Source organism: Sardina pilchardus, chromosome 15 (genome assembly GCF_963854185.1).
Source record: "Sardina pilchardus chromosome 15, fSarPil1.1, whole genome shotgun sequence".
Classification (NCBI taxonomy): domain Eukaryota; kingdom Metazoa; phylum Chordata; class Actinopteri; order Clupeiformes; family Clupeidae; genus Sardina; species Sardina pilchardus.
The window spans coordinates 29,432,430-29,458,353 of record NC_085008.1 but is presented as its reverse complement, the minus strand read 5'-3'; the positions used below and the strand labels follow the sequence as shown (position 1 = coordinate 29,458,353).

General features: G+C 40.8%; 2 protein-coding genes and 1 long non-coding RNA gene across 4 annotated transcripts in view; 1 reads left to right on the top strand and 2 right to left on the bottom strand.

Annotated features, from left to right (window-relative positions):
- Nucleotides 1-7,724: 7,724 nt before the first annotated feature.
- On the bottom strand, nt 7,725-11,033 carry paox1 (polyamine oxidase (exo-N4-amino) 1). 2 transcript variants are annotated; one of them, XM_062557026.1, is made up of 7 exons: nt 10,693-11,033; nt 9,882-10,320; nt 9,595-9,788; nt 8,986-9,235; nt 8,789-8,901; nt 8,200-8,357; nt 7,725-8,067 (listed from the first exon to the last, which is right to left on the bottom strand). In XM_062557026.1, the coding sequence occupies exons 1-7, from the start codon at nt 10,838-10,840 to the stop codon at nt 7,906-7,908; spliced, it is 1,464 nt and encodes a 487-aa protein (XP_062413010.1). In that variant the 5' UTR covers nt 10,841-11,033; the 3' UTR covers nt 7,725-7,905. The 2 variants fall into 2 exon arrangements, with proteins under 2 accessions (XP_062413010.1, XP_062413011.1); XM_062557027.1 differs by lacking the exon at nt 10,693-11,033 and adding an exon at nt 10,428-10,489.
- Nucleotides 11,034-19,370: 8,337 nt separating this feature from the next.
- LOC134102210 (uncharacterized) lies at nt 19,371-20,802 on the bottom strand. Its single transcript, XR_009941496.1, has 2 exons — nt 20,657-20,802; nt 19,371-19,990 (listed from the first exon to the last, which is right to left on the bottom strand). It is a non-coding gene; the product is annotated as an uncharacterized LOC134102210 (long non-coding RNA).
- Nucleotides 20,803-22,765: 1,963 nt separating this feature from the next.
- Nucleotides 22,766-25,924, top strand: part of LOC134102253 (breast cancer anti-estrogen resistance protein 3 homolog) — a 97,125-nt gene continuing 93,966 nt past the window's right edge. The window contains exon 1 of the mRNA XM_062556303.1: nt 22,766-22,851. The gene's annotated coding sequence lies outside the window, so the exon portion shown is untranslated. The remainder of the gene's footprint in view (nt 22,852-25,924) is intronic.

Genomic DNA, 25,924 nt, shown 5'->3' with positions numbered 1-25,924 from the left:
GTGTCATTTCCATTTAACAACAAGGGAGTGAGAGCCTCGAGGTGCAGACCAAAGACTAAACATTAATCTTCCTGTTATCAGAACATGCGTGGCATGCGGTTCATAGGTTATGTATAAACCAGGAGCAGGCATTTCCTGCAGGTGAGAATCACAGCGTTTAATGGGGATGTGACACAACCTGTCACAACTTAGTGCTGGGCCATTAAAAAACACCACCTGATATCTTGGAACACCATTGTGATTGCTAACATTATCTCTACCCACTAACATAAGACCTTGCCTCCTGCACGCTGATTTACGGTAAGTTTTCAATTAAATATTCGTCGGAAAAAAAGGTCCTTTTCATTGTTATAGTTGAAAAGAATATTTATTACAGGACCTGACAATAATTACAATATACAAGGAGTAACACGGGCACTCAAACAATACTCCAATCACTTTTTCTTCCAGAACTGGCTGTAGTCATCAATTTTAAAGTGGTCTTCAAAGTCATCTTTTTCTTTCTTCACAATCTTCTTTGGATCCCTCTTCCGTAATCTTGCTTTCCTTTCCTCTTCTGACAGAGTGCTGAAGTCCACCGGCATCTGAAATTATAATCGTGTAATGTTAAAGTAAAGTTAGGGTTGAGACTCCAGCCCCAGCAGTGGCGCAACTGGCTGGGGCACCTACTCTGTACACCGGCGACCCGGGTTCGATGCCCTATCAATAAAGGCATAAAAAGCCCAAAAATATACTTAAAAAAAACCAAAACAAAATGCACAGACTCCTTAACCATAGGACATACATTGTGAAGACATTGGATTGCAGTCTTTAAAGGTGCAATCAGGGATTGCACTGTAAAGTGGGGGCAGCCTGGCCCTAAACAAAGACAAAACCCTGTGTGGAATTTCTCTGTGAATACTTTAGGTGGGAGTGAGCTACTTCTCTGGCATGTTTCGTTTGGTCCTTGGTTAAAATATCATGTACTTTTTTGCACAAAAGCATCTGTCTTCTAATACATTTACATGTAAACATAAACACAAACACAAACAAACACAACTTCCTGTACAATTCCTGATTGCACCTTTAAGGATGCTGATAGAGTGTATTTGAGGGTGGGGCCTTTGAACACAAGCAGTGTCCCTTAAGACGGGTTCAGACCAAAGATTCCCGACGAGCCAAGCCGAGCCGCGACGTTCTAAAACCTTGCGACTGCGACTCAACATGTTTAATGCTCTGCGACGGCTTGCGACGGCTTGCAACTACGTGCAACTTCTAATTCACACTGCTGCAACTCCGTCTCGTCTCGTCGCGTCGGGGATCTTTGGTGTGAATTGGGCTTACTAGATTCTGTAATGCACTGGGAGCCAGTTTACATGAATCCCAGGTACAAAATGTCGCGTGTTAGCGAATGCCACCAGCCAGTTGTGTATTGTAGTTGCATCTTGCACCCTGATGTGTAATTGTAGAGAGGTGTGGTGGTTGTGGTTGATTGGCCTCTGTGTTGACTGTGTTGTACCATGATGGGGGGATCTCGGATCCCAGGTACAACCTACGAAATAGTCGCGACTACCACAAGCCAATTGTGCATTGTAGTCGAATCTCTCATCATGTTGGGCAATAAGAAATGGGCTATGTCATTGCTCTGTGGGAAATTCCCAAACAATAGAAAAAGGAATTTAATACCTTTCCGGTGTATGTATGAAATGCACACATTGATCCCATGTGCTAAAGCCAAGAAACACATATTTGTGTAATAAAATGCACATAAAGTTGCTTCAAGCATCTGCATGACATCCCAATTTGAGAGCAGCACTGAACAGACGTACATACCATTAGAATTCGCTTTGGCTCCTTATATCTGATGTGGATGGTGGAGCCATCGGGACGGACCAGCAAGACTGGATACAGTCTCTCGTATTGTTTTCTTGCACATCGAGCTACTGACGTCTTGTTTGAGGTTTGGAGTAGACCAGTCGTGTGTAACGCTGACGCAGCCACGGCATGTCTATGGAGTGCATTCTGCAAATATCTGTGAGAGAGAAATGTATGGTTAGAGATGCATGCAGTTTTGACCGCCAAACAACACATATAAAACATAGAAAATGTAACAGCTTAGGGTATGCCATCAATGATGTCGAGGCATTTTATCAAACACACCACCATACAGTACTAAATACTGCACTAGCACAGAAAGACAGATGTCTGACAGATATTGCAATTGCGATTTGATCTGAGATACAATTTTTGAAAGTCAAGTCAAGCAGTTGAGTATTAGTAGGGGAGATTATGTGAAAAATCGTTACGCGGCGGATAGAAGCATGAAATTTGGTAGATATGTTCCTTGGGTGATCCTAAGACATCCTAGAAGGGGTGCCCAAAAAAATCTCAAACAGGAAGTGAGATTTTGGAGAAATTCAAAATGGCCGCCAATACAATTGATAGCTGATTCAAAAACTACCTATACAACCTCCTAAAAGCTTGAAATTTGGTGTATATGTTCATTGGGTGATCCTAAGTCATCCTGGAAGATTTCACCAAAATTCTCAAACAGGAAGTGGGGTTTTTGAAAAAAACTAAAAAATACTGCGCTTCCTGCCACAAAATTGGCAGCTACTTCAAAGACTGCCTGAACAACCTCTAAAAAGCTTGAAATTTGGTATACATGTTCCTTGGGTGATCCTAATACATCCCAGAAGGGGTGCCCAAAAACATCTCAAACAGGAAGTGAGATTTCGGAGAAACTAAAAATGGCCGCCAATACAATTGAAAGCTGATTCAAAAACTACCTATACAACCCCCTAAAAGCTTGAAATTTGGTGTATATGTTCATTGGGTGATCCTACGCCATCCTGGAAGATTACACCAAAATTCTCAAACAGGAAGTGAGGTTTTTTAAAAAAAACTAAAAAATACTGCGCTTCCTGCCACAAAATTGGCAGCTAATTCAAAGACTGCCTAAACAACCTCTAAAAAGCTTGACATTTGGTATACATGTTCCTTGGGTGATCCTAAGACATCCCAGAAGGGGTGCCCAAAAATATCTCAAACAGGAAGTGAGATTTTGAAGAAAGAAAAACCAATACAATTGATAGCTGATTCAAAAACTATTGGAAAAGGCTGTAGCCTACTGCCCGCCACAAAATTGGCAGCTAGTTCAAAGACCATATAAACAACCCCTAAAAAGCCTGAAAGTTGGTATATGTTCATTGGGTGATCCTAAGACATCCTAGAAGGAGTGTCCAATATGTCTCTAACAGGAAGTGAGTTTTTAAAGAAATTGAAAAAGGCAGTGCTGCTCGCCACACAATTGTCAGCTATTTCAAATGCAACCTAATTAACCTCTAATAAACTTGAAATTTGGTGTTCCTTGGGTGATCCTAAAGGCTCTTCTCATTCATCTTTTTATATCATCCCTTCCTTCCTTCCTAGTTAAAGAATGATGGGGCAGCAACAATGGGATAGTCTATCTAGTGTTCTTTATAGATCGGTGGGAACAAGCCGGAGAACCGAGGAAGGAAGGCGGATATGATAAAAAGACGAAATAACCCTAAGATATCCTAGAAGGGGTGTCCAAAACTATCTCTAACAGGTAGTGAGTTTTTTTAAAAAGGTTGCGCTAAGGTCGTGCCCGTCACATAATTGGCAGCTAATTCAAAGACCATCTAAACAACCTCTAAAAAGCTTGAAATTGGGTATGTTCCTTGGGTGATCCTAAGACATCCTAGAAGGAATGCCACAAATATCTAGGGCTATCTAGGGTAAGAAGAACTGTCTTAAAAGAAAATAAATTATGAAAAGAAATACACTATGGCTACCTATATATCCACTAACTATCTCAAGGATACTGTAAACACAGAGACGCACCTCAGGCAGATCTCATAAAATCATAAAATGATGCACACATGTCCCCTGTAACTTTGTAAGATTACAGTAGTACATTAGTCATAGCCTACATACTGCATATTTTCATCTATTCACATGCTCCAGCACATTGGCATAATGTTGTGCAAGGCAACCCAGCATCCTGGCATCGGCACTCGGCAGAGAGGCTCAGCTTTGCTGTCACATTAAGAAGTTCTCTACATACTTTCGCTGCCTCTGGTAAAAGTGTCCATAAAGGTGTCCAAGAATCATCTAATTTAGTCCATCCATATTTTTCAGGAGAAAGCACTGACTGGATAGCTTGCAGACCTTTGGACCAAATCTTAGCTTGGTACAGTACACTGCACTATTTGAATGCTGGATCAGTGCAGCCTGTGTGGTAGGGGTATTTTCCATTGAGAGACATTTTTGAGAAAACAAATCCTTCCTGAGATCAAGATTGGTTGTCTTATCGTAAAGAACACAAGTGTACCTCTCCAGCAATGCAAATATGTTTGTTTCCTGGCTAAGTAATTGAAAAAGATTTAATGTCATAGCAGTGAAGGCACCTGTTACTTCTGGAAATTATTTCCATGCAGCCCATGCTGACTTTTTGCCCTAAAGGTTGTATCACAACCTGAAAAAGAGAGAAAACCTGGGAGAGCCGAACTTGCTCTTTTCCTCAAGGTTTTGAAAACACTATTGATGTGTATTTCCTGAAAGTTTTGCCCTATACCAAAAGCAACCTAAGTACTGTACACTAATTGCCAAAAGTGTTTGGTCACCTGCCTCGACTCACATATTTCAGTCACATCCCATTCTGAATCCATAGGGTTTAATATGATGTCGGTCCACCCTTTGCAGCTATAACAGCTTCAGGGAAGACTTTCCACAGTGTGTTTTTTTACCATTCTTTCAGAAGCACATTTGTGAGGTCACACACTGATGTTGGATGAGTAGACTGCCTCTCAGTCCATCTAATTCATCCCAAAGGTGTTCTATTGGGTTGAGGTCAGGACCCTGTGCAGGCCAGTCAAGATCATCGACACCAATCTCTGTCATCAATGCCTTTATGGACCTTGCTTTGTGCACTGGTGCACAGGGCTTGGTCCCTTAGTTCCAGTGAAAGGAACTTTGAACGCTTCAGCATTTAACCAAGAGATTTTAGAATGTTTCATGCTCCCACCTTTGTGGGAAGTTTGGGGAAGGCCCCTTTTCGAACAGTACTTACCATCAAAAGTGAGCACTACGGCAGTAAGTGGTCAGTGCACATTAGCAGTGTACTGACGGAAGTAAGTGTAATGAGACACAGTCTTACTCAATGTACGTTTTACACACCTTAGGAGCTGGCTACCATTACTGTAGTACAAATCTAAATTTCATAGTTCCTATAACATTATGCCCGAAAGAATACGACAATACCCCCCAGGAAGATCCAAAGGGCACAAATATGCAAAAAAAGACCCCAAGTGATCACAGGGACACAATTAGCCTAGGAATCTTTGTTTGCCCAGCTTTAACTCAACCCAGCTGGTGGGTCTACATTGGCTAATGCTAATGCTAACGCTAGCATAACATGAGTTGTGTTCCTATTTAGGGCTAGATCTCTGCTCATGTGGACAATTAAACAATAAGCTGTCTTTTGAAAATGATTAAGTGATTCTCCCAAAAGTTTTTAAGAATATTAATGTTATGCATAAATGAATAATTAACTACTCAGGTGAGGATTCACTGGGGGAGTCATGCCATTTTGACCGTTTTAAGCCTGTTTTTTCCACTTTAAAGTTGTATAATAGACATGTAAGATTGTTTACATGGGTTATCTTGCATATATTATTTGTTAACCATCTCTATTTATTAAATGTGAAATGATAAAGTAGCAGAATAAATCAAGATGCCCAAAGTATGCAATGTTTTATTATCCTAAGGCCGTTTCTGGCAGCCATCTTGGATTTTCCCTTAAAAAATGACCTTAATGAACCAGAAATTTGGGGCACCCCTTCTGATATGATGAGATGCATCATAAAGAGTGTCTCTACCAATTTTGGTGCTTCTATCCGACGCGTAACGATTAGGCCCTTTTTTGTTGATAATCCCCCCTACTATATTCACTATATTAATGAATGACTTTGAAATACTATTTCTTGGTCAAGACCAGGTCTACTTCTGCTTGTTGTTGGCCGTACATTCATCATACTGCTGCCTATGACGCTTTTTATTATAATGTTAGTACACCTCATCCTGCAGGGAGTAGAAAAATACCCCCACTACTCGAGGCCTTCATAACATACATATCATACTTTGCACTCTCCACAAATATATCTACACATTGCAACATATTTCATATACAGTTGAACTCGACCACTCGATTTAACATTAGTTATGCGGTAGTGGTGGTGGTGCTTACAACTACGACCTGCACTTTTGTAATCCTAATGTCAGTCAGTCAGATGCTAACTAACGCATTCCAGATTTTAAGGTAGGCTACTCGATGATAGCTGAATCGATGTTAAACGAAAGAAAGAAAGAAAGAAAACAGAATTCAACATGTCTGATAATTGTTGTTTCTTTTAGAATAGTGATAGGACACTCACTGGACAGCTAGTTCATAATTATGGTCATGTCATAACTTGTAACGTTAACCAGCGCTTCTTTGCCCTGCATGCTCCACTTACCTGAACAGACATGCCTTTGCCATCCATGTCTTAGTTAAAGCCATGGTTTTATCTGCCCTTTTAAAATCAATGCAGGATTAGGTTTGGATAGAAATATCGCTCAGAGAAGTAGCATTTTGCGAAGGTCGCATGTCACATGGGTGTGTCCACGGAATTATTGCCGGCTGGAAACAATGACTGTACATTTCTTGGTTCCTCTTTATAGTATCGACTTTACTGTGGTCGATTTTTTTTTTAAAGTCATCTCTCTCTCTCTCTCTCTCTCTCTCTCTCTCTCTCTCTCACACACACACACACACACATGCCAACACATTCCATGCTTAATAATTCAAAAAGTATTTAAGTATTTTACAATTAGGCCTATTACAAAAACAACAAATAGGCTAGGCTAGGGTGGATTCGGGTAACTTGGGACACTTTTTGCCATTTTGATTTTGTTATATTTTTCTGAATTTCTTTTAATCATGATATCAACAAATCATAGCCTACCTCAGAGTAATCCTTACAGTAAGATGTATTCTGACTAAATCAGGAGAAAAAAATGGAATATGCCATGTACAGAAAGGACATTAACCTACGTTAAACTATGCATGATCTGGTGAGCCAGAGCTCAAATAGTCCAGTCTGGAGGACACAATTAAATGCGTGGATGAGCTTCTCTGCATCGCCAAACTCCGTCCAACTCTCACCCTGGGCGATGCAGAGAAGCTCATCCACGTCTTTGTCTCCTCCAGGCTGGACTATTGTAATGCACTCCTCATCGGGATCTCTGGCAAGAGCATTCAGAGACGCCAATACATCATATCACTCTCACTGTAATACAAATGAACTTGAGTTGATACATTTGAGGCTTGTTTAGGCCCACTTAAAACTGTACCTTGTATGCAGGTGGTGTATGCACAGAACACAGTAGTGTTTTATATTTGTTGAAGAAATGCCAATAAATGTGATTGTTGGCCTTCAATGATGTCTTCATTTGTCACATGACAGTTTGGCATTAGGCCTACATATCGGTGTAAAAAAAAGTGTGAAACAATTATCAAACATGATGTGAGCAAGTAATAATTAATGCACAATAGCATGCAGTTTAATCAACATAAAGCACTACTGTGTGTTTTGCATACACTGGCTGTATTTATTTCAAACACAAGACAAATGTAACACAACCTGCCCGACTGTCCAACAATGTCTGTCTGAAGGCTTTTTATTTAAAGCAGCAGAACACTCCAAATCAAAAGAATTTTGGGAGCCTTATTTGAATTACCATCATTCAAATGTCTCCGCCATTTTGTTAAAAGGATTTCCTGAAAGGTCATAAGGAAAGACATACTGTTTTGTATTTTTCTTTTTATTGTCTCCTATGTGAACTATATGTGAACGGGAGCAGCTATGTTTCCAGAGGAGACGAAGATGGAGTTGATGCCGGTGCTGGTCTTCCATAATGCAGAGACAGCCTCTCTGCCTCCCTGTGGCCAGAGAGCAGAGCCCCCTGCACTGTTCCATACATGTTTTTCATTGTGGCCTCCCCAGCAAAGAGTACTTGCAGATCCTGAGAGAGAGAGAGAGAGAGAGAGAGAGAGAGAGAGAGAGAGAGAGAGAGAGAGAGAGAATTCATTCAGAAGCACAGTTTTAGTCACAGGCATCATTGCTATTGACAGGCATTAATTGTTATTGCATTTACCTCTGTGGTGTTTTTCCTGCTTGACAAGGGAAGAGCCAACTTGTCCATGATCACAGCATCCACGTCAGCTGGGATATAGCTGTATGCACCTTTAATAAATGCCTCACTATGCCATTGTGTCCGTAAAACCCTCTTAGGGCAAGGAATGCCAGGGTTATCTGAGAAAGACATGCTTTGGTTTATAACTGTTATAACTCCATACACATAACAGTTATCATGATAGTTGGCCAAATGTGTTCTGTTTTTTTCTGATCAGAGATTTCAAAATAAAATAACTTTCTGTGAGTTGTTTTTGTTTTCCAAAGTGACTACATTTCTCTGTAATATGTTAAATACACTGTCAGCATTAAGTTAAGCTGTAAACAGTTCTTGTTTACTTCCCCAGACAGACTGGAAAAACAAAACACACACCCTTAAACACACCAAGGGGAGGTGGGGATAGTTGACCAAATTTCCAGCCAATTATTTACTGATGATAATATCAGAGGCCCGGGGAGTTTTGCAGACATAAAATATAACTATGTCAAAAATGCTGTATGTGACACTGTTATCTGAAAAGCTGTGCATTGTGCCGTTTTGTTATGCTTACTCATGAACATCCTGAAGTTATAGGTGAGGGCTGTAGAGAGTTGGGCCTCCGTTAAAGTTTCAACATGCCGTGCCACGTTCCCCGAGCACCAGCCAATCAAAACATGACCAAACCTTAAAGCATAAGTAGCATCTGAGATTTCAAATTCTTTCTGAATTTCAAATAAGATTTCTTAATATTGTAACCCACACACTTACTTCTCCTTTGGTCTCATGACTGTGAAAAACGGTATATTCCTCTGCCACTGGGTGGCATCTGTGGATAGGGAAGCTGGAGTCTCATTCTCCCACACTAGGCTGATGCTCTCCGCGTCCTTTTCCCAAAAGGGCTCCTCATACTGCAGGAAGATCTTGTTGATGCAGCCAAAGGCTAGTTTCTCTATGGTCTCCCTCTTGTCCTCTGGGAGCTGAGGGTCAAACATGGTTGGTGGTGCGGATTTCAAGCAGCCTGTTGAAGCAAAGATCCTTAATTACTCCGCTTTAACCCTCTCTGGTTGAAGTCAAAGAAAGAAATTGGATGTCACTGAAGTCATGAAACTAATTTGACAGTATATGCAACATGTCACCCTAACATGACAACCACTCAGGAAGCTCTGAAGCATTACTTTTAGCAGACACTGTTTTATCCAAAGTGACTTGTCAAATATATTACAAGGGATTACATTGTCCCCAGAGCAACTGTGCCTTGCTCAAGGGTACAACAGTTGAACCAACAACTTTCAGGCTACTGCATACTAGCCCAGCCCCTTAACCACTACACTACCGCCCATTAAAGCAAATGAGGTAACTCGTAAACATTTGTCTTACCAAGTGAGATGGTAACCACCACATGATCACAAAGAAACTTCTCCCCATTTGCACACTCAATGCAGACAGGGTAGATGCGACTCTCATGCCCACTGAAACCGCCATCCCAGTTGATCTTCATCACAGCTTTATTCAGCAGCAGCCTTTCCTTAGGGAAGTCTTCCAAAAGTTTTTCAGGCAAGAGAAACATTTTCCTGTGTCACAAACATACATCTTAGGTACAAGCCTTGTTACTTTAATCAACATAAAATCGGATGTAAAATAAACGTCCTAAAGATTTTACTCACCCCTCAACGTTGAGGTCCTCACCCATATAGGTGTAGTACTGCCAAGAGTCAAGCGACACATTGTTGAGGGCATGCGCACCAACGTCTATCATCAGGCTCTTACACACCAGAGACAGAATGTTCCGTATATCTTCTTGTTCAGCCTCTCCGCCAATACTCAAGTTATTGACTAGACCAAGAGATTTCTCAGCGTAGTAGTCACCGATGTTCTTCCCAGGGTTCCCCCGGCGTTGATGTCTCCAGATGCCCTCCCCAGCCTCACACACACGGTTGTACAGGTCCTCGTTGACTCTGTGTCCCTTGCTGTGGAACACAAGCTCAGTGCCCTCCTCTGTCACCACATCCTGCAACAGGCCCTGCTGCCGCAGCAGAGAGTACACTGGGTTCGCCTCTGTCGCTCCGTGGATCCACTGAGCTCCTGTATCCACCCAGGACTTGTCTGTAGAAAACAGAATATAATTCAACCGAATAGAGCAAATCAGACAAGACTAGAATAGCCTAGAATAGAGCAGAATGGGATACAGTATATACAATTATGATCCATACATAGAGTTTTTGAAGAGATCTTATAAAACGTTTGATATTCCATGGAAGAACTATTTGTAATAGCCTACATGATGTTGGACATATCATGTGATATCACTTTTTATCACATTTTTGCTGACAGGAATTGAAATGCAGAAGGGAAACTTGTTGTTGTGGAAGGGAAATAACTTATGCTAAAAGGATCATTTCTGATTCAAATTGTCTTATAAATGGACTTCCTTTACATTAGGTGAACATAACTGAATTGTTAACATAGGCTACTCACCAAGAAATGCCTTAGCTATTCTCCCTCCAGCCACTCCAGATGCCTCAATTATTGTCACATCTTTCAATCCCAGACTCAGCAGTTTGGTGGCTGCTCCTATTCCAGCAACCCCGGCTCCCAATACCACAATTTTAGGATTTCCCGCCATCACTGTAAATAAATTACTGTATGAAAATACTCGTATTGCTGTATTGCTGTATTGATTACACACATGTCGCAACCATAGCACATTAAAGAAAATTCTTTGTGGAAAGAATTGCTATGTTCAGTAGCCTTCCAACACCTGGACTGCGTAGTCTTCGCTGTCTATTGTTAAACTGAATAACTGTTGAACTAGGTTATATAGAGTAAAGTAGCCTAGGCTTCTACGTTCACAATTTTATAAAGTCTTTAAAAAGAGGCAGGATCGCAATCGTACGTCAGCAAATGCCATTTCAACACTTCCTGCTTGAACAGAAGACGTAGTAGGCTATGCGTCACCAGTCACCCTCATACTTCAGAATTTCGTGCGATCCTAAAACAGACAAGAACAGTAACAGACTAACAAACAACATGTAGCTTACAGTAATAACATGTATCGCTAAAGAGACAGGTGTGATATGGCCGCAATTTGCATGGTAATAGTCTATGAGGCAGGCATTTACTAAGTCCTTGAGACGCAGCATGATGTTCCTGTTTTGAACACAAGATGGCAGATATTACAAGTATATTGGCCTGACTTGGCCTCAACTTTTGGTGTCACACATTCACAGAATACAATTCATGTTGACTATGGTTTATACTGGGCTCTTGCGAGAAACTGATGTTGAGAAAGCAATACATTTTGTGCTCAATTGTTGCCCATGTGATATTAATGAAGGTTTGTAGGATTATACTGTTCCTCCTTTAGTGCCACACAGATTGCTTTTAGTATAATGATTCTTTGACAATTACTCGATAAAATACATTGCTAGGCTATAAAACGCTGAAACAGCGCTGATCCCTGCCAAGATCTGGACTGATATAGCATCATGTAGTCTAGAGGCCTGTGCAGACTATCACCTCAATAAAATGTAGGCTAGAGTTTTTGATATGTAGGCTAATGTAGGCCTACTGTTGCATGTTTGCTGGCTGCTGACTCTCAATCTGGTTGGGATAGAAACTCACTCTGCAACACACATCCTGATAAGGTCTGCCAGGCTTCTTCCTTAAATCCTATAGAACCAACAATACAACCAACATTTAAATGATAAAAAGATGTTTAAAAAATGTCCGATATAAATAATTGTGAGATGGACAATGTTGTAACATGGACAGTAACATGCCTTTTTTACACATCGTAGGCCTACTCAAGAAAGCTGTCAAACACAATTAGCCTATCTGGCTCTCAGTGCACTACCAATTGTACATCAATTCTTACTCATTTATAACGCGTTTGTTTGCTTGGAATGAAGGGGGATAGATGGCTGTTATCCGTGTTCCCAAAGGAGAGTTGATACTGTGTCTATCTGTCAGCACCCAATTGGGCTGTAAAGCCAAACTTCAACACACGCAGCTGAAGGCAATGGAAAAACAGCCCAGTTACATTCATCTCAATAGCAGTTGAGTTCTCGTTCTTTGTTCCACGCAGGTCTGCTAAATCAATGACCTTATTGTGACATTAATTTATCATCAGTATAATTTATCTTTTTTTCCCCTCTGTGTTATTGTGTGTGTGCGTGTGTGTGTATGTGTGTGTGTGTGTGTGTGTGTGTGTGTGTGTGTGTGTGTGTGTGTGTGTGTGTGTGCTCTCATGTTTCCAAAGATCCCGTATCTCTCCCCTTCAAAGCAGGGGAGGCTTAGCCGGCTGGGGGGGGGCAGGTGAGCTGGGGTGATAAATGATGTCTGAGGCTCTCTGAGGCAAGAGAACAGAGAGGGGCTTCCCTTCTACACCACAGATGGCAGAAGAATGCACAGAGACCACACCCCTCACCAGAGTGGGCCTAATATATGCTTCAGGACTTTGAGGTGAAACATTTCCAGTGTGTCCAAGTGCATGAAGGCAGCTTGTGTCACAGGTTAATGTTACCAACTTTGATTGTGCTATGGCCCACACCATAAGGCTATATCCTAATTTGGTCAGGTCACTGTGTGTGGAAGCACTGTCAAAGCACTAGGTTACAGTAAAGAATTGTATATTACGTACAAAATATCTGTCTATCCATAGCCTATATTGGTAGTTGTTTACTAGTGAATGTTTAGAAACAACTTTTTAACAACAAAAATTATACACTATCTGTTAACCATTTTTGGAATTGTTAAAACTGGACCCCTCCCAAGGAAACTGTTTTCTCAGTGATGTACAGTACCGGGAAGTGTTCTGACCACTAAGCTTGAAAATGTCACCTTGAGGTGCAATTATACTGTACACAAGGCTCTGACATATTGAGTGGTCTATACTGCATAAAGATAAACAAATACAGTATGTACCTCACATTTGTATGTATGAAACAAAAATATATGAAACATCATAATGTGTTTTGGTCATTTGCACATATGTTATGAATTAGTTTTCAACATGAGAAGTGGATTGCTCGGTAGGTTATGGGTTTGATACCAAGTGATTACACATATTAAGTAAACTGTTCTGTTTTGACAGGACAGTATAATCATAGTGAGGTCTGAAGGAGAGTTACTTATGTGGGTTTTCACTACACCATGTTCTTGAGTGCTTTGGAGAACGCTTCTTCTGTGATTCATATGCAGAATTACACACAGTCTTTGGTGTCCCAGGTGAAAATGAATGTTAAATAATACTTTACAATGAATGTACAGTCATAGAAAAAAAAGGTGCTACATAGAACCCAAAACCATGCTTCATATATGGCACCTTTAAATGGTTCTTTAAACCATTTTGAAGGATCCATCAAAGGAACCCCTGAGAGTTCTTTAAAGCCCGCATGGTTCTATATACAGTAGCACCCCTAGAACCCTACCCATGTCCATACACATGTCCCATGCTCATGGCTTGAAACATCCTTCTGTCTCTGTGTGTGTGTGTGTGTGTGTGTGTGTGTGTGTGTGTGTGTGTGTCTCTGCACTTTGCGGAGGCTCTTCCTCCAACACAATAATAATTTAAAAAAAAGTCTTTTGACAATACAGCATTTGTTGGCGGTTTCAGCTCTGTGAGCGGCCTCATTGTGCTGCTTCCCCTTGAATCTCTCCGTGGGCCGTCTGGCCTGGCCGCTCTGCCTCCTGGTTTGATGGCCAAGCGAAAGATCCGCGCCAAGTGTATCATCTGCTGCTCTCTCTCTCTCTCGACCCCGTACCTCTCAGATGTAAATATTGCCGTCTGTATTACTGTATCACAGGCAGATACTGTATTCTTAGGCCCTGCCTGCCTGCTAACCCGCTAATTATACATCATTGTGGCTTTCTGTCTGACAGTGTGAGAGAATCAAAAGCGAAACTCGAGACATGCTTCATCTTCTCAACGAGGGGGAAAAACGACAACCATTATCCGCTGATAACAGGGTGCTCATCGCTCCCTGTGGAGTGCTTATGAATCCGAAACATCACACAGATAAATACCTCTCCAAAATGTTATACGCCATCACACCTCCTACCAGTCTCAACAAGGAGAAAATGCTTTTGATTATGCAACTACGAGTAAGACTTTAAATAGTCCTCTATCAACAAGTGCTCAAAATAGTTTGAGATCACATGTTTGTTTCGGAATTAAATACAAATAAAGAGAATAAGTTGAAACACACATTTACACAATGATGTTTCATCACATTGGATAAATGGCTTTCCTACTCAGACATTATTTTTATATGGTGGTTGAGAATGATTATAAGGCCTGGCAATAATGAAAAGGGGAAATGATAAGGTTTGGTCAGAGCTACCCAGAAACAATGCTCAGGCTCAGGCACACACAGCTGAGTTTGCCTTGGCTCGCTGCCCTGGGTGAAGTCACCTTTTTATGGGCTTCCAGACAACTCCATAAATCAGCTATATGTCATCAAAAGAATAGAAAGCGTACAGATAAGCAGCATTATAATTAAAGAGCTTCATATCCCTGCACAACAGTGGCAGTTAACACTGAAGCAGAGCTGTTTCTCCTTCATAACATATAGTCTATATACTTAGGTCATAATTACAGTGCATGAAAATGCACTGTACTGTTCTTCCTAGGCTTCTTATTATTATTCCACTACTTCTTCTAACGCTCGCAATTCAGCTTGAACCGTTTAACGTAGAAACTTGATTCAAACTTTGCTACGTAGGTCTTACTTAGGAGACCTGTGGAATATATTTTTCAACTTTGTAACTTTTATACTTTTTAAACTATGAATTAAAAACTATTAAAAATGTCCCCATAGACTTAACATTGCTCATTATGACATCACGGCAGCAATTAGAATGTTACGCCAGGTGGCCAGTCCAGGTGCAGCAGCTCTCTCTCTCTCTCAGGCTCTTGAGACTACATTTTCTGTTCCCCTGTATCAACTGTATCAACATAAGTCTTCCTAATTCCATCCAACTTTCTATCCATTCATCTTCTTCAAACCATTCACTCATCCACCCATTCTAAACAGTCTGCCTATCAACATCAATTAGACGATCTACATTCAACTTTTAAACAATCTACTCTGTCTCAGGCTGGCTCTCTTAAGACTAGCCAGTTGAATTGATTACACCTGTATCTGTATCCACTACTCCCAGTAGAGAGCTGTGTCTCTCCACTCTACAAGAATATAAGGCACATTCCATCCAACTTTCTATCAATTCATCTTCTTCAGACCATTCACTCATCCACCCATTAAACTGTCTATCAACATCTATTAAACAATCTGCCTATCAACATCCATTAAACTCTCTGTCTATCAACATTAATTAGACTATCTACATTCAACTTTTAAACAATCTACTCTGTCTCAGGCTTACACTCTGGCTCTCTTAAGACTAGCCAGTTAAATTGATTACACCTGTATCTGTATCCACTACTCTCAGTAGAGAGCTGTGTCTCTCCACTCTACAAGAATATAAGGCACATTCCATCCAACTTTCTATCCATTCATCTTCTTCAGACCATTCACTCATCCACCCATTAAACTGTCTATCAACAGTGATGATTGATTACACCTGTATCAACTACTCTCAGAGAGCTGTATCAGTGTCTCTCTTAACAAGAATATAAGGCACATTCCATCCAACCTTCTATCCATTCATCTTCTTCAGACCATTCACTCATCCACCCATTAAACTGTCAATCAATATCTATTAAACAATCTGCCTCTCAGCATCCATGAAACATTCTGTCTATCAACATTAATTAGACTATCTACATTCAACTTTTAAAGTATTTACTGTGGGTGCCTCTCAAGCAGCGTTTATATGTCCTCCCTCGCTCCTCGATCCTCAATGATCTACATAAAGAAAGATAGAAGAAGGGCTAGACTATCCCATTGTTGCCGCTCCATCATTCTTTATGTAGATCAGTGAGGATCGAGGAGCGAGAGAGGACGCGTAAACGCTATATGAGAGGCATCTTCTGTCTCAGGCTTTAAGCATACAATCTCATTAAGACTACAGATCCTGTTTCACTACTTCCTCTGTCCACAACTGTTTCAAAATAAAGGTCCTCACTGCAATAATACACTATTAAAGCATTTAACCATTGTAACTACTCAACTATTTAACTGTTCAACCATTCCAACTGTCAGTTATCAACTATGCTTCCAGTCAACTAAAACTCCATGTACCTAGCAACCAACATATCAACCATTAAAATTAAGCGTTTATGACCGTTTCCATAGCAACCAACATGATTATACTGCAGTAACTTATTGTTTCCTGATAGTGGCCACCATGGATACCCTAGCAACAAATGTTTCAAAATAAAAGTCCTCACTAGCAAGTTAGCTAGTTAGCATGGTTAGCATAGTTAACATTGTTAACATTTTTAGCATAACTGCAAAAAAAAACATCAACTTAGTTAGCTAATCAACCTGGTTAGCATTTTTAGCATTATTTCTAGAAATCATCAGTTAAGTTAGCTAATCAACCTGGTTAGCATTGTTAGTTTAAGTTAGCATTGCTACCATAGTTAGCATTGTTAGTATAGCTAGCATTTTTAGCATAACTGCTAGAAATCATTAGCTAAGTTAGCTAATCAACCTGGTTAGCACTGTGAGCATAGTTAGCATAGTTAACATTTTTACCATTACTGCATGAAATCAGTAGCTAAGTTAACCAATCAACCTGGTTATCATTGTTACCATAGTTAACATTTTAACATGGATAGTAATCATTAGTTAAGTTAGAACTGGGAATGTTTCAGCTTTAAACTGTCTACCTTCACACTATCAACTCTCTGTAAACTATGCAACCACCATGTTTACCCTAGCTACACCTTAGTAACCATATCTACATTATCTATCTATTTTTGCATTTCATGCACTGGTAATTCCTTGGAATTGCATTTCTAGTTGTAATTACAGTGCATGAAAATGCACTGTACTGTTCTTCCAAGGCTTCTTCTTCTTCTTATTATTCCGCTGATCAAATTCATTTTTTCTATTCAGCTTGAACCGTTTAACTTAGAAACTTCATTCAAACGTCGCAACGTAGGTCTTAAATAGGGGAAGGCTGCTAAGTATTTTTCAACTTTGTAACTTTTATACTTTTTAAACTATAAATTAAAAACTATTACAAATTTCCCCATAGACTTAACATTGGCCTCTATGACATCACAATCGGATCATTAAGCAATTAGAATCTCATGCCAGGTGGCCAGCCCCACCTGCAGCAGGCCTCTCTCTCTCAGGCTTTAAGCATACAATGGCTGTGTTCGAAATTTTGTGCTAAGTACTACATACTGCATACTGGTCAAGTATACACTGTGTACTGCACACTACGCCCCCCACCCCAGTACGCAGTAGCCGTCACCAGCAGCACAGCGTACTAAATCACTGTTTGAAATGGGTGGTAAGTACTAGTCGCATACTGATACTGACGTGAACCTAGCGAGCAGAAAAATTAGATTTTACCAGTATGCAAAAGTTCCCAGGATGTTGTACTAATGGTGGCAAAATCCTCAGTGTACCAATGATGCTCACTACTCAGATACTGCATCCCATAATGCATAGCGATTATTTCCAGTTTCAGAAAAAATCAACAACGCTGGCAGACAGCGAAAGGACAAGCCTATGGCAAACCGGAGGCGAAGATTAAGAATACAAATGTGATTATTGTTTGGGTGTTTTGGTATGGAACGTTTGGTGGCTTCTGTTATTGTGGAAGTTTGAGTAGCCTAGGCTACTTGTGTTCATGTGCAAGTGAAATAGCCCAGCTTATCCAAAGTTAACATGAACTAGCTGGCGTTCAATGGAAATGAATGATATTAGAAAGCTAAGTCGAAGCATCAAGCTTGTCTAGCTCTTGTTAACGTCGTTATTAACATTTACCAGTGTTCGCTTAATTATTAGTTATCGTTCTTGGTGTGAACGACCCTCTCCTTAGTGTTCTGTATAACTGTCAGAACTCTATTCATAAGTTTAGTCAGCACCGCAACAAAGCGTTTAGCCATACCAACTTTGTCAGCATTTTTGGTCGACTAGTCTGTGACCTTTACCATCGCTAGCGTATCTGATGCACCTGTGGAAAACAGCTGATGGATTAGTAAAATCAAGTGAGCAAGCTTACGGTGACGTTGGTCATTTTAACGCAATACCGCAATGCATTCTAGAGAGCTCAACGTAGATTTTAATCAATACCATGTTATAGTTGTTAGGCTATGTGTTCTGTTCCGAGTAGCCTATTTTGAGGTAGACTTGAAGAAACTGTCTAAACTAATCAATTTAAAGTGAGCGCAATTACGTCTGATATTTTGGGGAATTCTTCACGTTTATCCCGTTAGTGACACATGCTCAGGCTATAATGATTTGTGTTCGTTGCTAAACGAAGCGAATCTAAATGTGGAGTAGGCTACTGAGCATGTTCCTCCAGTCTAGTTGTGTCCAGATATAGGCATTTTATACAGTGATGCATCTACAGCCTAAAGCACGCACCGCCACCTACTTGCAAGAAAAACGTATTGGCAATTAGTCGAACTACCTCATTCATTTGTATAAGACTGCAGTGGGAAACGAGTTAAGCTGAAATGCATTAATCATTGCATTTCAATTCTAGCGTTCTTGGAAATTTAGAACATCACAAGTTTGCTTTTGTTTATGTAAAGCACGTTGCATGAAATGGGCTATAGCCTATAAATAAACTTGACATGGCAGGAGGATTGTTCTGTTTACTTATCAAATCAGCCAGCTTTTGGGCTACACTGGAGTCTGGACATCTGGAGAAAGCATAGCCTACCCATGAAGAATCTCTGTGTGATGTTTCATATATAATATGTTTATGGATAAATAAAATCACCTAAGCTTATTAGGATATAATGGAATTTAAATAACAGAAAAGAATACTATGAATTGATACAAAAGTTATAAGAGTTAGGCTAAGAGGATGCACAAGCTGTGAAATCAGGTAAGTGTGTTATAAAATTATTGTTGTGCTGCCATCAGAGTGCCAACAATGTTCATAAAACATTTCTCTAGTGTTGATCAGTGGAGAGAGTAGCACTTCTGTGTGTCCTACCGTTTTGATATGTCTTAGGCTACCTCTCTGTGGTGAGAGCCAACAAACAAGCAAGGAGAAGAAGGTCTGCAATACTGATGGTCTTTAATCTCGTTCTTCAGCAGGAATTCAGAGTGATTAGACCAATATGCCTAGAGAAACTAACAATATTGTAGCCCACAGTTGTCTTTTCTTATGAAGGCGTATGCAACCATGGTTAATGGATCAAAAAGGTGTCATTATTGGCAAGACTTGGGTTTGCAACTAAGTGAAATGTGAAATTAAGTAAATGTAACTGTGCTACACTGACAATTGATAATCCCATAACGACCACTGTATGACAGTTACCTTACAAATGACACTAAACATTGAACAAAATACTTTCAATTGATTAAAATGTCTGAACTTTAACATCAAGAAAAACAACAAGTGCACATTCTCTCAGAATGACCCCAGGGGACAATATTGCTAACTGAATGGCAACACTATTCTATCTATTGTCCGTCTCCTCTTTGGAGATGTGGATCTGAAGAACGACTTCTGTCAATGCCCTTGTGGACACACTTGAAGTGGACTGTGATGGAGGCTGGGGGAGAGACTGGAGGTTGTCATCATTCAGTATTGGTTATCCAGTGCCACCTCCTACAGGGTTGTTGCAGAAGCCTCCGATGTTCCCAAGACCACTGTGCATGACGTTGTGCCAGTCCTAGAGATAGAGGTTACATCTTTTACCATCTTAGACAGTTTCTTATAAACACTCATTTAAAATCAAATATTAGTAAGGAGAAAATTATTTTCTGCCATTACCATTTTATTTTCCATCATTAGGCTATACCAGAGCCCTAGACATTCTCTGGTTATACCCAAATCCGGCTATGATATCACTTATCAAAGAGCAGTAGGCTTAAACTGGGAACTGTTTTGAACCAGGTGCTCATTTCTCAGTAGATACCAAAGCAACTTAGCTATCAAAGATTTTCACATTACACTTTTGTAAATTAAACTTATTTTTTTAAAAGTACGAATAGAGTTCTGTCAGTTATAACTGACAGAATACTTAGGAGATAAGGGCCGTTCACACCAAGAATGATAACCATAACGATAACTAGGCTATAAATAAACATTGCTCTCGTTAATGTGAATGACGACGTTACCTAGAGGCTAGAAAATCGTCATGCTATTTAGCGACTTAGCAAGCTAACAGGTTTCTACCATTCATTTCCATTGAGCGCCAGTTAGTTTACGTTAGCTTTGGTTAAGTTGGGCTATTTATTCACTTGCACATACACAAATACAGCTCTACAGTAATAAAACTTCCACAATAACATAAGCCACGAAACATTCCATACCAAAACACCCAACTAATACTCACATTTGTGCTCTTCATCTCCGGTTTTTGCCATACTTGTCCCTTCGCTGTCCGCCATTGTTACTGAAATTTTCTGAAGCTGGAAACAATCGCTATGCATTATGGGATGCAGTATCCCATCAGTATAACATCCGGGAAACTTTTGTGTACTGGTAATATTCATAGACAGTAAAAGATATGGACAGAGCTATCACGTAGACGGCAGCAGAGACCGAGGAAGCAAATTTCAACGGTTTTTTTAGGTCTTCTTATTCCGTCATAGGTCTCCTGCGCAGGCTCAGTTGTCGTACATGTGACGTAGGCACGTAGTCTGACCGAGTCTGACCTATGGCGACGCTTTACTCTCGCTGGACGCATGCGCCTTTAACACTTTAGCATTGACTTCGGAAAAACGTTAATTACTCAGCCGATAAGACCGTTACGAGATTATTATGTCAATTTCACAATGTAGTATGTACCCCGACAATAGAAAATGTTCATATAAAGGCTTAAAACGCTTCAGCTCTAACGTAATTTAATGTCAAAGTGGCGCTTACGCCCCATAGGATTCAATGGAATGGCCAGCTAGCCACGGTCTTCTCGTTAGCATGGTGGCCGCCATACTGTCTACACTCTCAGAACGTTCGCTGCCCCCTTGGTAATATTACATTTTCCAAACACTGCATACTATTTGCTACTTCACGTCATTATCAGTATGTGACTAGTATTTAGCACGCAGTTCGAACACAGCCAATCTCTCTGTGAAGACTACATATCCTGTTAACTGTTTCCTCTTTCCACAACTGTTTCAAAATAAAAGTCCTCACTGCAATAATACACTATTAAATCATTTAACCATTGAAACTACTCAACTATTTAACTGTTCAACCATTCCAACTGTCAGTTATCATCAACTATGCCTCCAGTCAACTACATGAGACCTCCATGCACCTAGCAACCAACATAGCAACCATCAAAATTAAGCGTTTATGACCGTTTCCATAGCAACCGACATGATTTTGCTACAGTAACTTCTTTATTCCTGATAGTGGCAGCCATGGATACCCCATCAACAAATGTTTCAAAATAAAAGTCCTCAGTACCAAGTTAGCTAGTTAGCATGGTTAGCATAGTTAACATTGTTAGCATAGTTAGCATTTTTAACATAACTGCTAAAAATGATTAGTTAAGTTAGCTAATCAACCTGGTTAGCATTGTTAGCATAGTTAACATTGTTAACATTTTTAGCATAACTGCTAAAAATTATTAGCTAAGTTAGCTAATCAACGTGGTTAGCATTGTTAGCATAGTTAGCATTGTTAGCATAGTTAACATTTTTAGCATTACTGCTAGAAATCATTAGCCAAGTAAACCAATCAACCTGGTTATCATTGTTAGCATAGTTAACATTTTAGAATACCTTTTAGAAATCATTAGTTAAGTTAGAACAGGAATGTTTAAGCTTTAAAATGTCTACCTAAACACTATCAACTCTCTTTAAACTATGCAACCACCATGTTTACCCTAGCTATACCTTAGTAGCCATATCTACATTATCTATCTATATTTTTTTTTTGCATTTTCATGCACTGGTAATTCCTTGGAATTGCATTTCTAGTTTGTGATTTGTAATTACATTTTCAAGTTTATATTTTCTCTCATAGCTGCATGAATTCATATTGACCATGACGAGTGAGATCTTTCATTTGGTTAACCAACCATTGATCAGTAAAAGGTTCATCTATGTAATTACTTACAGTATATGCAAAAGAAGTTAAACTGGTGGTTTAAAGGCACGGGGTTGAGGGATAGCAAAGTTTATCTCTCTGGAGGTGACCCCGGTTGTAAATAAAACGTTCTTGACATGTTTCACAGAGCCTGTTTGCAAGGCAAGTCCACGGGAGCTGGAATGGAATGTCTAATAGCTACCGTCGATGCAGCATCTCCTTGACGCACACGCGCTCTAGTGAAAGCATGAGCCAGCGGGTGCATTTCAAACAGCAGCTCGAGCTTCCGTGAGGCGCGGAGGTGCGCACGCCCCGGGATGTGATAATCTGCCGGTTCTGTCTTTCCAACGAATCATCAGAACAGTTCAGGACTTGGAAGACGAAGAGAAACAATCCGAGAGCACAACGAATCGATGTCGCGTTTGGCACGCTGCAATTTGGATAACTTTAATCCCCCCCTCCCCTTCACCTGCATCTTCATAACAACCCACGGTAAGATGAGTCATTGTCTGTGGAGTGCTATCGCTGCTTTATTCCATGTTCGTGGGTTGCTCTGTGATCTATATCTCATTTAGTTTGGTGACACTTTAGTGACGCTGCAGGCAACTTAGGGGTTGTTTTATTTTGACGATGACCGTTATTGCATAAACTCAAAACAGTCGAACCAAACGCATCAGAACTCAAGTTTACCGGAGGACACCTGCGAGCTCTGTTCGCGATTTATAGCAGGGATGTGAAAACACATGCAAGTCCACAAAATTGACCTAGCAGGATCGTGGACTGTGTGCGACTGTGACTAAGTGCATTGTTATTCAAGATAAACATATTGTTTTGGGAGGTAGGTTATAGCCTACTCTACTTTTCCTGGTTTGGTTTCTGACTTGAGTTAAATGCCTTATCAAATTGATCAAAAATGATGTTGTATCGAGCCTTTGCGAGGCTCCATAAAGTAGGTGCACTGGTGAAAAAACAATGTCGCTTTCTCACGTGTACTCTCATAAATTCAATCATGCAGTGTAATTACGGGTTATTCTCACTTTCTACTGACCCCTGTGGACTCCCTCTCTGCAAGGGTCACCTCCCTCACACAGAGTCAAGCGCTCACGCTCAGACCGGTTTGCAGCTTACGCACATCACCAGACGAGTGAAAAAAAACCATCACATCGCTCATACTCCAGGCACATGAATGAGGGGGTTAGAGGGGGTTGTTGGTACCTCGGCGGTAATCTCGAGGTGGGGTGGTGGTGGTGTGTGGTGGTGGTGGTGGGGGGGGGGGGGGGGGGGGGGGGGTTCAGGCATCAGCTGCGTCATAGCGCAACAGCATGCGAGGGGTGCCTGCCTATAGTACACAGATCATAAAGGCAGCATATTTTCCCATGAGTTAACACACCAGCTTCTAACATATAGGCATATGTATAGGCTGCCCCTCCTGTCTTCCCTGCTGAAAAAAACAGCAAGAAACCAGCTTATGCTGGTAGCTGGTTTTAGATGGTCTTTGCTGGTTTTCTTCCAGCTATTGCTGGTCTTTGCTGGTGTAGCTGGTTAGGCCACCAGCTAGACATGCTGGTGTGACCAACTGAGGAAGCTGGTCATGCTGGTGTGACCAGCCTGTCGTGTGGGATACAGCTGGTTTAATATGGTCATGCTGGTGACCAGCCTGTCGAGATGGTCAAGCTGATTTGCTAGAATGACCAACATAAGCTGGCATGTCCAGCAAAAACCAGCAATGTAGACCAGCAACACCAACTAAAAACGAGTTTTGCTGGTCTAGTCGGTCAACCATCATAGGATGGTCAAACAAGCTGGTCAACCAGCAAACACCTTAAGCTGGTCAGCTGTTTTTTTTCAGCAGGGTTGCTGAAAACAGAATGGGGAGGAGTATGGAGGAGGATCCAGAACACACTTTTCCAGAGTATGATTCAGTAACATCAATTACAACATACATGTTTAGTAACATTACAGTATAATGTCAAATCGAAAGTGCACTTAGATCCATGCCAGTTTTATTATGTAATAGACAATGATAGATATCATTATTTATATCAGTTATTTTTTACATCAAGTATATACAGTACCCTGAGAAATAGGCCTGCCTTTTGCTCATGGTAAGTCCTCCTAATTTAATTCTGTGTTGCTGCAGAGGGCTGAGCAAGGAGACTATTCATTGAATGTTCTAAATTCAATTTGAGATATTGACAGTTGTGGGCCTGTTGTTCTGGAGAGACCAGTGCACCCCAGTGGCACTGGTGCAGTAGCTTACCGTGTCCTTCCAATGACTCCAGCTTTGCAGCATCAGCGTCTCTGTGCTCCTAGCTGCTACCTTGAACTCCAGTTTGGATTTCTCATCTCACTAAGTGAGACGTGACCAAGGTGATGGACGAAGGAGGAGTACAAATCTGAGGTTATGCTTTCACTTTGACTTGAGATACATGTATATCTGCATCCTGCACAGTCTTCACTTTTACTTACACATGCAAAAAGCGACCATCTCTCTAAGGTTTTGTTCAGTTACTTCAAAAGACACTCAAATGTTCCTAACACTACTGCTTCTTTGATTTAAACAAGTGGACTTCACCGGTGAATCACCATCTCAAAAATGTGCACAGTGAAGTGTTGGTCAGCTCCAGTCTTGCATTCCTTTGGATGTCTTAATCGGGAACTCTCTGTGCTGAAACATTGGCCTCTTGACACACACACACACACACACACACACACACACACACACACACACACAGAACAGATTTTCCTTATCATCTATCTTATTTGGGATTGGATGCTGACAGGTGATACAGTACAACGGCTCCTATATGTAGTGGGCCTATGGTCCTTGAATCTCTCAGAGATGAAGTTGGTCATTTTGCGCAAATGGTGTTGTCCTCTTGCTGGATAGTTGTTTGTAAAGGTCAAATGTAACGACTACCGTGACCAGCACCTCGCAAAAAATAGGTGTGCGCTGCTCTCCTTTTATACAGGTCAAATGCATTGCCATTGAACAGCCTGAGCCATGAAATCAGAAAGAGATACTTTGGATAGACATGCAAAGGAAGCTTATTCAAGCATAAAGTCCGGGGCCGGGTTTCCCAGATTCGTTAAGAAGCTCTTAAGCGCAAAGAACTTCTTAGGAGCGCTCTAAGAACGCTCCCAAGAAGTTCTTAGCACTGAGCGGCCATGAGCCGTTGTCCTCTTGCTTGTCACTGCAGACCAGAGGGAGCTCGTACCACTGTTTTCATACTGAGTTTCTGAGCTGTCCTGCACTCTTAACCCTTCCTTTGATGGGTTAAGAGTGGACTGGAAGCCTTCAAAATGGCTTAAAGAACCATTTAGGGGTGCCATTTACAGTATGAAGTATAGAGTAGAACTAGTGTTCTAGAGTGTGTGTTGAGAAGAAGACAAAGCCATACCCATACAGGTCAGAGTAGGAGCAGTTGTACCTGATCCGTTTGCTTTCCCATCATGGTTGTGCGTGACGTGGCATCACCACAGCTGGTTCCTTTAATCGTGAGGGACACCCAAGCGAGTTGTGCTTTTATTGAGATGCTGAAATAAACCAAACCAATAGCAACAG

Excerpts from the sequence above, each read along its gene's own strand:
- paox1 (XM_062557026.1), bottom strand. The coding sequence starts at position 10,840 with ATGGCGGGAAATCCTAAAATTGTGGTATTGGGAGCCGGGGTTGCTGGA. Across the intron at positions 9,789-9,881 it reads GAGGACCTCAACGTTGAGGG|GAAAATGTTTCTCTTGCCTG; the intron begins GTGAGTAAAATC and ends TTTGTGACACAG. Across the intron at positions 8,358-8,788 it reads TAACTTCAGGATGTTCATGA|ATAACCCTGGCATTCCTTGC; the intron begins GTAAGCATAACA and ends TGTCTTTCTCAG.